Source organism: Myotis myotis, unplaced genomic scaffold, assembly GCF_014108235.1.
Source record: "Myotis myotis isolate mMyoMyo1 unplaced genomic scaffold, mMyoMyo1.p scaffold_m19_p_9, whole genome shotgun sequence".
Taxonomy (NCBI): domain Eukaryota; kingdom Metazoa; phylum Chordata; class Mammalia; order Chiroptera; family Vespertilionidae; genus Myotis; species Myotis myotis.
In genome coordinates this window covers 30,795,915-30,814,131 of record NW_023416401.1, presented here as the reverse complement: position 1 = coordinate 30,814,131, position 18,217 = coordinate 30,795,915, and the positions used below count along the sequence as shown (strand labels likewise).

The 18,217-nt window shown below is 35.9% G+C and overlaps 1 protein-coding gene across 13 annotated transcripts in view; it reads right to left on the bottom strand.

Moving 5' to 3' along the window:
• LOC118663754 (centrosomal protein of 76 kDa) overlaps positions 1-18,217 on the bottom strand; it is a 149,492-nt gene that overhangs the window by 29,396 nt on the left and 101,879 nt on the right. For all 13 annotated transcript variants that reach the window (XM_036323683.1, XM_036323688.1, XM_036323691.1 and 10 more), the window contains 4 exons: positions 13,301-13,378; positions 9,526-9,690; positions 6,982-7,068; positions 5,220-5,349 (listed from right to left, as the gene is read on the bottom strand). In XM_036323683.1, coding sequence (XP_036179576.1) covers positions 5,220-5,349; positions 6,982-7,068; positions 9,526-9,690; positions 13,301-13,378 — 460 coding nt within the window. The remainder of the gene's footprint in view (positions 1-5,219; positions 5,350-6,981; positions 7,069-9,525; positions 9,691-13,300; positions 13,379-18,217) is intronic.

Sequence of the window (18,217 nt, the reverse complement as noted above, 5' to 3'; positions counted from 1 at the left end):
CAAAAATTTTAAAGAACCATAGTAGTACAGAATTTTTGACTTCAATCTAACATCAAAAGAAAAAAATAGCGATTTTAAAAAACACAGTTTTACAAAACATACAAATCTTTAAAATTTAAAGATAAATGTGTTATTAAATAATTTATTTCAGGGTGAAAATTTGGCTCTCTGTATATAGGTGAAACATTTTATATGAAGTCTCATTTAGGAACTAGCAGCATCACAATCCTATATAATAAAAGTGTAGCATGCAAATTGTCCCCTCGACTGGGAGTTCGACCAGGGGGCGGGGCCGGCTGGGGGAAGGAAGGGAGGCCCTGGCCAGCTGCGGCCACCAGGGGGAGAGAGGCCCTGGCCAGCAGCAGCAGGCAACTGGGGGAAGGGAGAGCGTACCTGGCCAGCAGCCAGCAGCTACTAGGGACCCTACCAGTGCATGAAATTCCTGCACTGGGCCTCTAGTATGTCAATAAATTGCCTATTGAAGGCAGTGTAACCTAGTAGTTGAAAAGAGGCCTCAGGAGCCAGAATGCCTAAATTTGAACATCAGCTCTGCCACTTACTACCAGTGTGATTATGGGCAAGTTACTTAACCTCTCTGTGCTTCAGTTACTTCATCTGTAAAATGGTAATAATGATACCTACACCTCATGGAACTGTTAGGAAGATTAAATAATTTTGTACCAAAAAAAAAAAAGAGAGCGAGAAAAGAAAAGGTGCTCAGAACAGTGCTTGGTACACAGTAAAAAGCTCAATAAATATACTTTTTAAAGAATAAACTTATTTATTTCCTATTGAATACTTTGTTTTTAAATTTTTATAACATACTAAAACCCAATGAATTTTATAACTTAAAGAGGATGAACTTTATGATAGGTAAATTTATCTTAATAAAACTGTTTTTAAAAAGGTTATATAAAGATTTGATGGATTTGGGTATTCATGACAGTCAGAATTATCTATTTTTACTACAGCCCAAAATTCTTACCAGGACTGTATATTCTATGACCTACGCTCAGGGATACAGGTGCTTTTGTGGTCAGAAGAGACTAGAACATTAGGTCTAGTGGGGAAGGAAGTACAGGCGTGTCTGCCCAGTTCAAGTTTTCCAGGTAGATTGCCTATAGCGTTCTAACGCCCACATTTAACAGCATGTAAGTATCTCTCGATATGTTTTTTTTAAAGGAACAATTTATATTTATAACCCAAAGTCTCAATATAGTGTTTTAAAAAAAATGATGTGAAGGAAAAGCATTCAGTTACATCTCAAACTCAACTTAGCAAGATGTCAGAATCACATGCAGATGTTTTAAAAAGCACTTAAGTCAACAAAGGGGGTGTGAATATTAAATGGGGCAAATAAAGCAACTATGTGTTAAGAATCATACTTATTGTTTGATAATCAGGAAATAATATTTTAGGTATTTCATCCTAATATACAAACTACACTTTAACTTTTAAATAACCAATTTACTGTGTTTTAGTTGTCTTTCGAGATTTTACTTTGACGAGAATAATCCTCCACATACCATTAAAAAAAACTGCATTTCTAAATTCAAATACTACCGAATCTAGATTTCCCCAATTATGTAAATAAAATACTACACATTGTAAAAGCACTCATCACTCTTCTCCAATATATTATTCTGCTCTTCTCTGGAACATGAATATATCTTTTGAAATAGACTGACTACTGCATAAGAAAGAGATGCTATTATTTCTTGAAAGATGAGGTTCAGATTTTTCTAAATTCTATATAACACAAGAGGACAGCAATCAAGCATCATAGCCACTAAGATGTTTAGAAAAATGATGCTTTTAAAAGTAACAACTTATATTTTAAACCCAAAATCTCAATACAGTAAAAGATGTTAGAAAAAAAAAAGATCAGATATGAACACTATGTACAAGAATAGTAATTTCAGACTTAATAGGAAAACAGTCTGTAAAACAATAAAGAAGTAGGTAAATAAACACAGTTTAGCCATATGTGAGGATATCATGTCCTTATAAATAATCTTTTGAGTCATATTTAACGGCAGTGGAAGTGCTCATGTCACATACAATGTTAAATGAAGACAGAAGAATACTGTACATAAATTTCTTTTGTTTCCAATTCAAGATGCACAAGTAGATTTGCAGGAACTGCCTCTGGCTGTTCAAATTATGGGTAACATTTCTTCTTTAAACATTTACATATTTCCCCCATTTCAACAGTGGGGTTTCTACTTGCAATTATATGGAGAGGAAAAGGTTATAAAAATATTTAGGGAAACATTTCTTCAAGTTAATTCTGCCAAGCTTATCCTAACCAAACCCCCCAAAGGAAAATTGTAAGAACCAATATATATCTACAGAAATAATGAGCCCAAATCTTTTACTGTTCAATTAAAATTTAAGATCACTTTGAAGACAGAAGTCTAGAAGTAAGACCCTCATAGAAAATCACTTTCTATAATAGCTCAATTCTGGTTGTTGTGAAATACCAAGTAATAAGGTTAAAATAAGATACGATATAATCAACAAAAACTGATATTTAATTATTGTAAAATAGGGCTTCTATTAGTTAGCATCTAATTTGTTTAAAATGAAACAGGAGAATACGTGTGTGACAAGTGTTTGTGATGACATTCCATGCAATTTAAGAGTGTCCCCTTGATGCCTATAAAGATTGCTAGTTTCTTCCTTAAACTCCTTCAAATGACCCCACTTAACGCCCTCTCACTGGCTGCTATTGGCACTCATGTAGATCTCTTGCAACATGAACATGCAGGACACTCCAAAGTCACTCTTCTGTAAGCATTTGTGGGCAGGGATGATGTCTTATTCATCTGTGTCCCCCAACAGCTGGCACAATGTTTAATAGAAAATAAAGGTTCAAAACAGTATTGGAAAAAAAGAAGAGAGAAAAAGAGACTCAATGCCACATACCATCCAAGTAACACAAGTACATTATGCTTGCTTTGTTCCTTTCTCTAGTCTATTGGTACTGCCATTAAAGTTTATAATCCCAAGCCCAGTTAATCTTTACTCCTGTAAATCATAAAACTTACTTTTCTCATGGCAAACTATTTGTTTTTCTCTATAGTTTTGTTGAAACCGTTTGTATTACCTCCATTATTCCTTTTCAAGGTGTAGTAAATTTTTAAAAATCTAGTTTAAAACAATTATCCTACAATTAATTTCCTTATTTTTCCATAGTGGTTCTAACTCTCTGTTCTCAAAAAAAAAATGCATATACATATAGTCTGTGAAATATGCATACATTTTTAAAACATTTCAGGGGATTCACAGACCCTCCTCAGGCCCAGTTAAGGATCCCAGGATAAGAACTCTTGGTTCACATGGTTTATATGTTTTGGCTCATTATTATGTAAATGCTCATATGGATTTGTCACATTGCATGCTATAAACATCATTTAAAAGTATTTTTATTGATATCAGAGAGAATTGGTGAAGGAGAGAGACAGAAACATCAATGATGAGAGAGAGTCATTGATCGCTGCCTCCTGTACACCCCACACTGGGGGTCCAGCCCACAACCCAGGCATGTGTCCTGACAGGAATCAAACCCTGACCAGTCAATGCTCAACCACTGAGCCCTGCTGGCTGGGCTAAACAAAATTTTTAAGAGACAACACTTGCTGCCATAAAAATTAGACAGGGATAAATTGACATAACTTTTATTTGTATTTTAGTAATTATAAGGTACATTAAAAAATTTCAACACCTATGGGAGTTCTTTTTACAGCCAAGTCCCTATATTAGGGACTGGGGTCACAATAATGAACAAGACAGACATGGGTCCTGCCATCATGAAGGTCACAATGTAACAGAAGGGCTGAGAGTCAAAGAACATCAATATGGAGTGACTGTAGAGTTCCGAGCTGGACTAGGGAGAGTAATCAGAACTGATGCAATAAATAGACCAGAGAAGATGACAACTTAGGTTAAGACAGTGGCTGTTGAGTGGAAGCCTAGAAAGTTCCAGAAGTAAAATAACAGGGCTTGGCTGTTAAGAGTCAGAGATGATGCTGAAGTTTGTGTTGGGCACACTGAGATGGGGAAACAGGAAGAGATAGTTTGGGTAAAGCAGATGAGTTTACTTGTGGACTTGTTGGGCTTGTCTTGCTTATAGGATATAAGGAGGCTCTATCTAGCAGACAGATGGATGCATGAGTTTGAACTTTTAGAGAAATCTGTGCTGTAGATTTGGGGCTGGAAGATAGCCAGAAACAAAAACTATGGAAAAGGGCATGGCTGAACAGGAAGAAGTGAGCCCAAGATAGAAACTTAAAGAATCAAGAAGAGTCTCAAAGAAGTAGAAAAAGAAATCAGAGGGGAAACTAGGAGAGGGTGGTGTCACGGAACTGATTCCCTTCCTGTTCAGGTGCCATTATAATCTATTTTCCTAAAGGAAGTTTCTCTGAATCCTTTGGACACCTTAAATTGGAGGAAAGCTGTATAAACAAAATGTTTACAATGATCTATCTATAAATCAAAATCAATGTGTGCTTATAGTATACATTAAACACATTAAATTTACTAAGTATAAAGGAACTTTGAGAATAAGTTAAGTGATATCAGATAGTAATTGATGCTTTTATCACCTAATACCATATTTTTAAACCCATAATCAAGACAATAGAAACTTGAAGTAACACCATCATCTTTATTCTAAAACATATCTTTGTATATGTGTCACAATTTATAAAGTATTTTAACCACAATCTTATTTAATTCTTCCAAAAAAGCCATAATGCAGGTGTAGAGGAATTTTTATGCCCCTTCTATTGACAAAGAAATAGACACGCAGAGAGGTAAAGACACTCTCCTAAAACCAGTCTAGAGCAGTGGTTCTCAACCTTCTGGCCCTTGAAATATAGTTCCTCATGTTGTGACCCAACCATAAAATTATTTTCGTTGCTACTTCATAACTGTAACGTTGCTACTGTTATGAATCGTAATGTAAATATCTGATATGCAGGATGGTCTTAGGCGACCCCTGTGAAAAGGTCGTTCGACCGCCAAAGGGGTCGCGACCCACAGGTTGAGACCCGCTGGTCTAGAGATTGGCAGAGCTCCATCCACTCTGCCAGTTCAGGATGATGTAGGGAAAGAATTTCTTATTCTTGTACCGTTAGTTCCACTAAGCTGACTATATAAAGACACTTTTTCAAGTGGGTGTGACTAGACCAGGAGTGTGGAAAGCAGTGACTCACCTAATCTGCTACGTCTAATCTCTTCTGGGGAGACAGGCCGCAGCTTTCTTTCTGCTTTGATTTCTTCTAGTATTCTTTCATGGAGGCTCCGTGGACGTGGTGGAGTGGGTTTTAGTTTTCTGGCTGAGGCCTTGAAAAAAACACATAATGGTTGGAAACTTTAAGTAGTTGTCCTTAAATAGTTTTTACTTAAGTCCATTCATACAGTATAATGTTATGAAATGATATTTTATGGATTGACACACTGCTTGATAAAAAACTATTTAGAGTCATTATCAAGATTTCTAAAGCAATAGGGAGATTTCTGAATTTCACAGTGATTTAGTCGTACGTGCTTAACTAATTTTAAAGAGACAACTGTGGCTCAGTGGTTGAGTGTCAACGTATGAACCAGGAGGTCACGGTTCAATCCAAGTCAGGGCACATGCTGGGGTTGTGGGCTCGATCCCCAGTGGGGGGTGTACAGGAGGCAGCTAATCAATGATTCTCTCTCATCACTGAGGTTTCTCTCTCTCCCTCTCCCTTCCTCTCTGAAATCAATATATATATATATATATATATATATATATATATATATATGTTATATATATAACATATATATATATATTTATAAAGAGAAAATTTTGCTAAATTTAAAATTATGTTCCCTATATGCAAGCATGAGAGGCAATTAACTGAAATGCAAGCTATACTTTAATACTATTATTGTTTTTGAAAAGAATATTTTCAAGTCACCACAACCTTCTCAGATTATTATCTTTATTCTATAGTTGCATAAATAAAGGCTCCAGGATGCTGATTAACTTGCTCAGAGACAGATGGCTGCTAAATCTTGGAGCTAGTGTGTAAATCCAGGTTTATTTGACACCATGCTCTCTCTTCTTTCCCATGACCTGCATTCTTAAAATTATTTCCTAGGTGGCCTCTTCCCCTTCTTTTAAAAAGATTTTTAAGAGGGATCATTAATTATGCTTTAGACCCTGTGTACATTTCCTTTCAGGTTAATGAATGTACAAGGGTTGAGAGGCTTTGGTGAGCACTGGTATTGAGCCAAGGGGAGAAGTGAGGAACAAAGGAAGCACAAACCAATGCTCATCCAGATTAAAATATTCTGATTCCATGGTCACTAAAAAGAAGTGTTAACAGAGGAAGATAATATAAAAGTAGATGTACAGAAGGGTGAATTTACTGCAAAATAGTATGGAAATGACAATTTAATCAAAGAGGTTATTAGCACTATTAAGTAAACTGGAAGGGTAGGCAATCCACACCAGGAACAATTTGATATTATATTTAGCCATTATTCTAGGAAGTTTTTGTTCAGATTTTGCACTATAACCCAGGTTGTTTTGAATTGAAACATCCTAAGATAGCCTTGTATTAAACAAATGTTAAGAGTTTTCCTGTGACTTAAATGTAAATCTATAGTTGGGAGTCACCATCTATCTTCTATATATATAAAAGGCTAATATGCAAAGTGTTCCCTTGGGAGTTAGACTGGGAGTTCGATTGCTTGCTATGACGTGCACTGACCACCAGGGGGAGGCGCGAATCGAAGGAAGGCCCCAATCGGCCCTGATTGCAGGCCAGGCCTAGGGACCTTACCTGTACACGAATTTCTTACACCAGGCCTCTAGTTCTGAGAATAAAAGCTCAATCTAAAAACTAACCACTTTAAGAGCTGAGTTCTAGAGATCACACTCTATAGGAGAATAATTCATTCTGTGAACGCCAATCAAGAGGAATAAGTCAAATTACATACTGGATTTAAAGGAGGTCTTGATCTGATGAAGTCGAGAATGATTTCATGAGCACTTTTTTTTAACCGAGGAGGAATATCACCATTCACCTGAAAAAAAAGAAAAAAAGACAAAAAGTAGAAGATTCATCTGATTATAGCAGTGATTTTCAACAGTGTGCCACAGGGGCACTGACCTCTTTTCTCTTAGATCAATGGTTCTCAACCTTCTGGCCCTTTAAATACAGTTCCTCATGTTGTGACCCAACCATAAAATTATTTTCGTTGCTATTTCATAATTGTAATGTTGCTACTGTTATGAATCGTAATGTAAATATCTGATATGCAGGATGGCCTTAGGCGACCCCTGTGAAAGGGTCGTTCGACCACCAAAGGGGTCGTGACCCACAGGTTGAGAACCGCTGTCTTAGATTGTCAAATAAAAAAATGACAATCTTAATCAGAGAAACAGTATCACATGATCTCACTCATATGTGGAATCTAATGAACAAAAATAAATTCACGAAGAAAATATATCCAGAGACAGAGAAGCATGGAAGAAACTGATGAATTTCAGAGGGAAGGCAGTGGTGGGTGGATGGGTGGGAAGAGATTAACCAAAGAATTATATGCATATATGCATAATCCCTGGGTCTTCTTTAAGAAGTAAAAGAAGAAAATAAAGGATCAAAAATACAAATCATAAAATGGTACATGTCTAGCAATAATTACTTTTTTTTTTTAATGTAGTTCTATTTTTTCTTTTTTTATTTTTCTTTTTCTTTCTTTTTTTTTATTGCTTAAAGTATTACAAAGGGTATTACATATGTGTCCATTTTTTCCCCCCGCCCTTGACAGTCCCCTAGCCTCCCCTATCCCCCAGTGTCTTATGTCCATTGGTTATGCTTATATGCATGCATACAAGTCCTTTGGTTGATCTCTTACCCCCCTCCTTCCTGCCCCCCAACCCTCCCCGGCCTTCCCACTGCAGTTTGACAATCTGTTTGAGGCAGCTCTGCCTCTGTATCTATTATTGTTTAAAAGTTTATAATGGTCTCTATTACCCATGAATGAGTGAGATCATGTGGTATTTTTCCTTCATTGACTGGCTTATTTCACTTAGCATAATGCTCTCCAGTTCCATCCATGCTGTTGCAAATGGTAAGAGTTCCTTCCTTTTTACAGCAGCATAGTATTCCATCGTGTAGATGTAAAATAATTACTTTAAATGCAAATGAATTATGTACTCTAAAAGATATATGGTGGCCAAATGCTGACTACAAAAGACTCACTTCAAATAAAAAACAAAACAAAATGAAAGCTGTGGTAGCAATACTTATACCAGACAAAATAGATCTAAAAACAAAATAAATGAACAAGAAGAACAGAAATAGACTCACAGATATAGAGAACAGTTTGATGGTTTCGAGATGGGAGGGAGCTTGGGGAGGGGATGGGTGAAAAGGTGAAGGTACTAAGAAGTACAAATTGGCAGTTACAGAATAGTCACAGGGATGTAAAGTACCACATAGAAAATATAATCAATAAAACTGTAATAACTATGTATGATGTCAGATGGGTACTAGATTTATCGGGTGATCACTTAGTTATATAATGTCTAATCACTGGGATGTACATCTAAAACTAATACAATACTATATGTCAACTATAATTGAAAAATAAAAAATTATTTAAAGTAAAAAAAGAAATATACCTTGCATATAATTTAGAATATTTAAGTGCCCTTGTAAGCAAAGAGATACAGATTTTAAAAATAAAAGAGTATTTTGTCTCACTCAAATTGGTCAAACCGAAAAGATACCCAATTTGGTCAAGATGTGAAAAACAGAAACAGACTCACAGATACAGAGAACAGTTTGAAAGCTTCAAGATGGGTGAAAAAGGTGAAGGGACTAAGAAGCACAAATCGGCAGTTTCAGAACAGTCACAGGGATGTAAAGTACCACATAGGGAATATAATCAATAACACTGTAATAACTATGTATGTGTCAGATGGGTACGAGATTTATCGGGTGACCAAGTTATATAATGATTTAACTCCTAAGAACTTAATTCAAAGACTTAATTGTAGCTATTCAAAAAGATTTATATACAAGGTAACACAAAACAGGATGTTGATAACTGGATATAAGTTGATTAGTTTAATAAACTCTGGTATAGCCATAAGCTGGAAAAGATTCAGACATTTAGAAATGACGTTGAATAAACAATGACATGAGAAAATGCTCATATGTTAAGTGAAAATAACAGGTTACAAAACAAAGATTCCAATGTTAATCCATATTGTCCAAATAAAATGTATAGAAAAAAATTGAAGGTTATACACCAGCATGTTAGCAAAATTTCTCTCTGGATTGTGGAATTACATATTTTTAATTTTTTTCTTTGAGCTTTTTTATATTTTCCAAATCTTCTATAATGGTCATGTATTACTTTTATGAGGAAAAAAATATTTTTAAAGTATAACATTGAAAAGAACATTTTCAACAAATAAGATTACTGAAGAATATCCATTTGAATCCATTAATAGTTTTCTTTGTTACTTACCATCACTTTTCGCAAAGTGTATCTTTTGGATCTAATGTCATCCATTAGCATCTCATAAGGGGTGAGTTGATATTCAATGGGCAAAGGGTTGTACTGCCGCTCTTGGACCTTTTTAAGTTTTACTCCATTCCGCAAATCCCTCATCACCTGTACCCAGAATCGAGCCTGAAAGTATCAATGTTAGAGAGACATCAATGAATGAATTTATTAGTTTCCTATAAATAGCTACAGTCACACAGAAAAAAAAAAGAGCTTGGATTACAAACAGAAACAATTTTAAAATTAAATTTTAGGCTACTAAAAAGTAAGTAGAAAGCCCAGTAGAGAATCCACAAGCTATAACTGCTGAGACACCTGGGTATAAATCCTAACTCATCCACTTTAGTAGACATTAATGGTCTCAGTTCTTCAGGCCTCCTGTGTCTACACTGTTATGTAGCTTTGCTCACTAAAGAGAAAGACTGTACTTCTCACACCTTGATATATGATTTGGTTGGCCATTGGAATAGTAATGGATATGACGTGACTAAAGGCTTCAAAAGCAAATGCACAATGGGCTGTCATTGGCACTTCTATTATTGCCATAAGGACAACATGCCTGGATTGACATGATGCCCACTGGAATGACCACCTAGCAGAAGGATGAGACACACATAGAGTGGAGTTACTACAATTGATTTGCAAACTCATGAGCTAAATTAATATTAATGCCTAATGCCACAGGGATTTCGTAGTGCTTGGTGACATGGCATTATAGTGACCACAACAAACTTATACAACCACCTATTAGCTATTGGACATCCAGGCAGCTGCTTCATCTTTCTGAACCCTGGCTTCCTTATCACTAAAAGAAAATGGTGCTTCATAGCTTGCTGAGCAGATCAGAGATGTCCTCTATATAGAATATGTGTTCTGTACATAGAAAATGCATAAAAATGACAATTTTTATGTTATCTTTGCACAAATTATTTAATATCAGTTTTCTTATCTACAAATAGCAAGTTGCCTTGTCTATCTTTCAAAAGATTGAGATATATATGAAGTACTTATAGTAATATAAAACATATTCAATATGTGTATTATAATTTAACCCTTTTGTTTTCCCGCTTTATAAGCTAACAGTGTCATAGTCTCTACTTCATTGAAAAATAAATCAAGCCCTAGCCGGTTCTGCTCAATGGATAGAGTGTCGGCCTGCAAACTGGAAGGTCGCAGGTTCGATTCCGGTCAAGGGCACATGCCTGGGTTGTGGGCTCGATCCCCAGTGGGGGACTTGCAGGAGGCAGCTGATCCATGATTCTCTCTCATCATGGATGTTTCTATCTCTCTTCCTCTTCCTTCCTCTCTGAAGTCAATAAAAAAAAAAAATCAATATGATATTTAACTGAAATATTGTAGTTTGTTACACTTAGTAAGTATCTCAAATAGCTACTTAAATATACACTGAGTGGCCAGATTATTATGACCAGCCAGATTATTATGACCACCCCATTAGTACAATGAAGTGAATTAGTTATGCAAATAATAATAATAAAACCTTGAGAGTATTTGCTTAGGAAGTTTTCAATATTCAGTATTTTTGGAATGTCAATGAAGTACTGATGGGGTGGTCATAATAATCTGGCCAGTCATAATAATCTGGCCACTCAGTGTATTTTAACATCAAGTGGTATAATTTATAAGAATTGTCTATATGCCCATCAGCAGATGAGTGGATTGGAAAACTGTGGTACATATACACAATGGAATACTATGCTGCGGTAAAAAAAAAAAAGGAACTCTTGCCTTTTGCAACAGCATGGATGGAACTGGAGAGCATTGTGCTGGGTGAAATAGGCCAGTCAGAGAAAGATGGATACCACATGATCTCACTCATTTGTGGATTATAGAGAACAACATAGACTGATGAAAAGGGACAGACTCAAAGACTGAGAAACAGCAATCAGGCTATCAATCCCCAGAAGGAAAGTAGGGGAGGGCGGGGGTAAGGGGAAGAGATCAACCGAAGGACTTGTATACATGTATATAAGCCATACCAATGGACATGGACAACAGGGGGATGGGAGCATGAGTGTGTGTGGGGGGGAGGTTGGGGGTTAATGGGGGGGATGAGGACACATTTGTAATACCTTAACTACTAATAAAAAAAAAAGAAAAAGAAAAAAAAAAAGATAACTCTAATTAAATGTCTCAAAAATGTCCCCCAAAACAATTTGTGATTAAAAAACAAAAATAAAATGTATCCCATTTCTTATAACAAAAAGAATTTGAGGTACTTAATATTGAGGTATACCCATTAGAACATCTTCTAAAATATTCCTTTTTTATTTTTTTAATATATTTTATTGATTTTTTTACAGAGAGGAAGGGAGAGAGATAGAGAGTTAGAAACATCGATGAGAGAGAAGCATCGATCAGCCACCTCCTGCACATCTCCTACTGGGGATGTGCCCGCAACCCAGGTACATGCCCTTGACCGGAATCGAACCTGGGACCCTTCAGTCCGCAGGCCGACGCTCTATCCACTGAGCCAAACCGGTTTTGGCATTACTTTTTTTAAAAAAAATAGTTTAGATTCTGCCATTAAAGATATTCTAATACGTCCCTAAAATAGTTAGCTTTCTCTTATCCCAATTTCTCTACTTTTCTTACTTATTCCTTTAAGATCTAGTTCAATCTATCTCATCTTTTAAAAATATGAGAGGTCTCCTCTGACCTCCTCAGGCTTTAAGAAAACCTGACATATGAAACTTGGAATTCTCAAAATAGGTAAATTAGGGGATGATCACTCACATAGCTTTTGCTATAATTTATGAAAGAATTAAAACAGCCTTGTTTTATATAGCCAGTTCTTTATGTATTATTGTTTGGCAAAAATTTTACAAATTACTTTTCAGAAATTAAAGTCATGGTTATTATACAATATAATGCACAACTGTCACTGTATATATTCCCAGAGATTTTATTATTTCCCCCTTATTCCACTAGGAATATCCTGAGATGTTTAGAGTCAGCCATTCAAAAAATTCTGATTCTCCTTCATTCTGTTCCTCATATCATTCTAATCTTTCTAGGTAATTAGAAAGCAGATCTAATATGTCCAAAAGCAAGTTGTTCATATCTCCCAAATCTGCACCTCTTCCTACTTTCTCATTTAATAATGTCATTACTTATCCAGTGTACTTAACCTGAAAAGTCAGAATCCTAAAATGTGTTTTCCCTTTGGCACCTGAACATACCTCTGTCTAACTCTGTGACATTCACTGTCCTGTCCCCAAGGCCGTCATGCCTGCCCGACTTTAAGTCATCTATGAGGACAGGGATTCAGGGAGCTAGTACAAAGCTGGAAAAACAGTAGACACTCAAATGTGTCACATGAATACACCACCATCATCTGCTCTAGAACTCTGTCTTCTGTTTTATGAAAGCAGAGTCCCCATATTATTCATTCTGCATCCCCAGGGAATAATTGAATATGCTACACTATATTTCATACCTTATCCTGAAACAGAGCATAAACTTTGACTTATATATAAGATTATGCTAAAGTATTAATATAATCAGAAAGATCAATATTTTAAAACATTGAAACTCCCAGAGACATTGGGGTGATTCTAATAAAATCAGATAGTTTTATTAAATGGGAAATAGATATTTCCTCAAATGAAAGACTAGGTTTTCAAATTCATGTAACATCAATTCATACTACAGTCCTTAACAACCAGTTATTTCTTCTCTAACACTAAACAGAACAGGGAGAATGCCCAGCTCTTACCCAGTCAGCGTTTTTTAGCTCCTCCAGTTCTGTGTCTGATTCATTGCTCTTCTCCATTTCTTGAATCTTCTTAAGATTCTACCAATTGAAATAAAAATATTTGGCATAAAAATTTCATTTCGCTACCTTCTCAACTTAAAATTTCTAATGGATACCTTCAGATAAAATATACACAAAACCGTTATTGAAGCAGATAATACAGGTAGTGTCAGGTTCAACAGAATCACCAATTCTTCAGGGAAACTTTCCCTTCCTCCTTGAACAAGCCAAACCTTCCTGCCATACAACTTTGTGGCACCATAAACCTTTCCTCTATGGTTCTTATCAACACTAATTTTACATTTGTTTGTGCCTTCCTCTAGACTCCATGACTCAGATTTCTGTTCTCAGAAGCTAATATAAGCACTGCCACTTTTGATACTCAAATAATTTAATAAATACATTTCAATATACAAAGTGTCTTTTATTTATTTTTAATGTGATACATATATATATTGCAAAATGGCTATCACAATAAGGTTAGTTCCACTTCTATCTCCTCATATAATTATCTTTTTTTTAAATGGTGAGAACATTTAAGATCTACTCTCGTAGGGGGCGGCTATAGGGTTAAGCCTCAGACTGACCTGTTGGCAAAGCCACAAACAAGTCCCAGCTTAGAGGGCACAGCCCTCTTAGCATAACTAGGCTTGACCTTATGATGTTCCCTAGATCTTATCTGGGTAGCTAATGGGCTGTGGGAGGTGCAGCAAGTGCTGTCAAAACAAATGAAACTCACAAGAACATTGTAACTATGGTGACCACTACCTTGTTTACCTCTGGCTATAAAATAAAGGCTCACCTTGCCTCTGGATCTCTCTGTGGCCTCAGCCAGGCTCAGGAAGATCCACCCAGACCCAAAAAAAAAAAAAAAAAAAAAAAAAAAGATCTACTCTCTTTGAAGCTTTCAAGTATGTAATATAATATTTTAACTATAGTTACCAGGCTATACATTAGATCCCCAGAACTTATTCATCTTATAACTGGAAGTTTGTACCCTTTGAAATTGCATTAATTCAACATGCACAATAAAAAAATCTTGATAGGTAAAATATATATTCACATATTAATTACAATTTTGTGTTATAACATTGCTACTCACAATAATTCAACTCTAATATATTTTACTAAGCATACTTGCCTAATTGCATTTGGACTAAGTTTAAACGAATTGTATGAAACCTAATTTGTTTTATATACAAATAATGAATACTTAATATAAAATATTTTTAAACCATTTATTTTTAGTTTTTCAACATCTCAGATTAACCATCTGTAAAATGATAATAACACCATCTGCTTTTTTGTACTTAATAATACCCAGGAGTATTAATACAGAAAGAATAAAATTACTCTGAGGAAAAGGTGGTATAAATAATGCATTATCTCCTCTCTCCCTAGGAAAGAAATTAGGAGAAAAAAAGTATATTTGGTTGTTTCAGAATGTGTTTCCATAATTATTTTAAAAAGAAGTCAGGTTTCCTGCTTGGGACTATATAATAAGACACCTGCCACTCCTGAGTCACGGCCTTGTTCAAGTTCCCTCTTCGGGCCTTCTGTTCCCCACCTTTAAAAGGAAGATACCACCATCTACCTCACAGTGTTGTGTTTAAAATATAATCAATTAAACATAGCAGAACCTTGCATTTACATCCTCTGGGGAAAAGGAACTTCCAAAACATGCATACCCTAATTCTCCTCTGAACTACAGGATATATACTACTTATATGTCAGTGGGCATCCAATGCTTTTGTCTAGAAACCCTTTCCCTCCCTTCCTTTCATAAAGATCCTTCTCTCTGCAGGGCATGCATCCACTAGAGTTTGAGTAGGGCTGAGCCCATGCTTAGCATCTTGTCACCTACTCACAGGGATGAGGATACCATCTCCCAAGTCACAGTGACTGGTTCCTGAGTGGGCACATAACTCCTTATCTTCCTCCAATACTTTTCTGCCCCAGTTAACAGAAAAGACTTTCTGCTGTAGTCACTGAACTGAAAATATATGAGATTTGGGCAGCACATTGTCATCTTACCTGCCTTTACCTAAGAGCCTGTCCTGGGGACAGAGAAAGAAAGCCAGCCCTGATCACAGGGTTTGAGGTACTGGATCCAGCTGTGCCTAAAGCTAATGGTACCTTTAAACTTCCCACTTATGGGAGCCAATAAACCCGGCCCACTCCACCCATGCTAATTTGAGTGGACTGTCCCTTGCAATAGAAACAGTTATGATTTAATATGTCCTCTTAGTCCAGAAATATGAGTTCATTCTTCTTTGTCTTTGGGGTACTCTGGTGGAATAGTACAAGAAACATATGGCTTCTCTTCCATCCAACCTTACTTTTTACTATTCTCCAACATATTCCTGACTAAATGTAGTCAGGATGGTCTCACTGTTATGCCTTTACACATCTCCACCTTTACTTGTGCAGTGATAAAATCTCTAACTCTCTGCTACTAAGAAACACTATCTATTCTTTATAACACAGAAGATACTTTGAATGAATGGTCCAAGAATTTCATGTTTATTTTTCTGAAAATAAAGTAGTATAAGTTGTAACTCAGATACTTCCTAGCTGTGTGACTTTGAACAAATTATTAAACTGCTCTAACCCTCAGTTTGATGTTTTCATCTGTAAAATGCAGGTATACCTTTAGCATTCTGTTAATATTACATAAAATAATACAGGAGAAATACAGCATGCAGCCTGGCTCATGGTAAACATATAGTAGGTATTAACTTTATAAGCCAATGAATATCTATGAGGATTTGATTGTGAACACTTTTACTCCATCACAAAAACACTGCATTCTTTTTACCAAATAAGATCTCTCTCTAGCTTCTTTATGAAATAAAATTCAGATTCAGCAATAAATCAATATAATACAGTTAAGAATCTGTAACTACTATAATTGAACAAGCTACAACGAATGTGCAACTAAAAAACTCACGTTTTTCTTGTTAGCAGGAAAAACAATGAGATATTTGAAATAAAATTACAGATTTTTATAATTTTAGAAATAAGCGTCTGTCAATGATATTCTAGCTTCTGAATAAACGTTGTTTTGCTTACACAAATGTAATAACAGATGCCAACCTGTGCTTAGAATATGGTGAGAAAGTTCTAACTGAGAGCACCCACATGGCAATTAACTCTCCCCATTTCTAACATAACCAGTCTCAAGACAGCAATTAGAACTGCTCCATGCCAACATTTTCAGTTCGTGGCATGTTAAAAATAAAGAAATTAAATCTACTCTGTAAATTACAAGTATATCAAATGCTCAGAGAGTAATTTTAATTCACATGTCTCTTCTTAAATTAAACTACCCTTACAAATATATTCACATATAAAAATAATCTATCTATCTATCTATCTATCTATCTATAAAAGCCTAACTGTTCGAACATTAGCTATGATGCGTACTGACCACCAGGGGGTAGACGCTCAACACACAGGCATGGAAACATAGAAACATGCATACTAGAGGCCCGGTGCACAGATTTGTACACCAGTGGGGTCCCTTGGGCTGGCCTGCGGGGGCAGGGCCAAAACTGGCAGTCCGACATCCCCCAAGGGACCCCAGATTGTGGGAATAAGGACACATATGTAATAACTTAATCAATAAAGAAATTAAATAAATAAATAAAAAGAAATAATTGCAATCAGGAAAAAAAAACATTTCAGAAGAGTGGACATTTGAGTTAGGTCTTCAGAATAAGTAGGCATTTTCTAAGCAAGAGAAGACAGGAAAAGGACATTTCGGGTAGTTGCAGAGGCCCTAGGAGATCAGGGACTGGAGGAACGGTAGCAGAACAGGCATATGTGGTGAATGAAGAACTTGGAGAGGTCAGATTGTGGCCCAATTGCACATGGTTTCCTACGTCATGCTAAGGGGTTTATTACACTTTCCACCTACGAGTATCAAGGAGCCAACAACGTCTTTACACAGGGGTGTAACACTGTAAGATAGACTGTATGTGAGAAGGGACATAAAGTTAAGAGGCTTTGCCACAGCCCAGGCAAGAGACGCCAGACCACTGCATGAGAAAGGGACAAGCATTGAGAATATGAAGGAGGTTCTGCATTCTGGAGATAACCAACAGTGTTAGGAGTTTCGTGGTAACACATCGGATCTACAATATCTGAACTACAGATTCTCGCACTCAACCAAATATTTACAAAGGCCCTATTACAATGGGGTATAGCAGTAAATAAGAGAAAAAAGGTTTCTGCTCTCAATGAGATTATATTCCAGGGGAAGATATTAATGAGTAAGAAAAGAGAGCAATAAGACAACTACAGACTGTGATGGCTATTAGGAAGGAAATAAATAGGGAAACATGATTTTAAAGAGTGTGATAAATATATAAGGATGAGATGTTCTTTCAGCTGAGCCTTAAAGAAAGCAATGAAAAACTATAATTAAAAGGTGAATGAAGACAATTTATAGGAGGAATTTAAGATGTCAACAAGAAACTAATTAAGCACCACAGGTGCAGTCACACTTGAGAGGAGATCAAAGATCATTATAATCAGATAATCAGAAATGACAATCCACACCTGTGGAGCCTGCCTCTGAAGAAATCCAAGATGACTTAACTATATTAGACATCTTATCCCTCAAAGATCAAAATGTTTGGAATAGTCTACCTTAGTTCTGTTTGTTTATATGTATGATGCGAGAAAGTAAAAGGGAAGATAACATTTTCATCACTTTGAGTACATGATCAAAAAAAGCATTTCAGAAGAGTGGACATTTGAGTTAGATCTTCAGCATAAGTAGGCATTTTCTACATGAGGGAAGTGAGGAAAAAGACTTTTCAGAAAATTTGAAATGTGAATTATGAAAAGTCAAAACAAAAATTATGAGTTTAA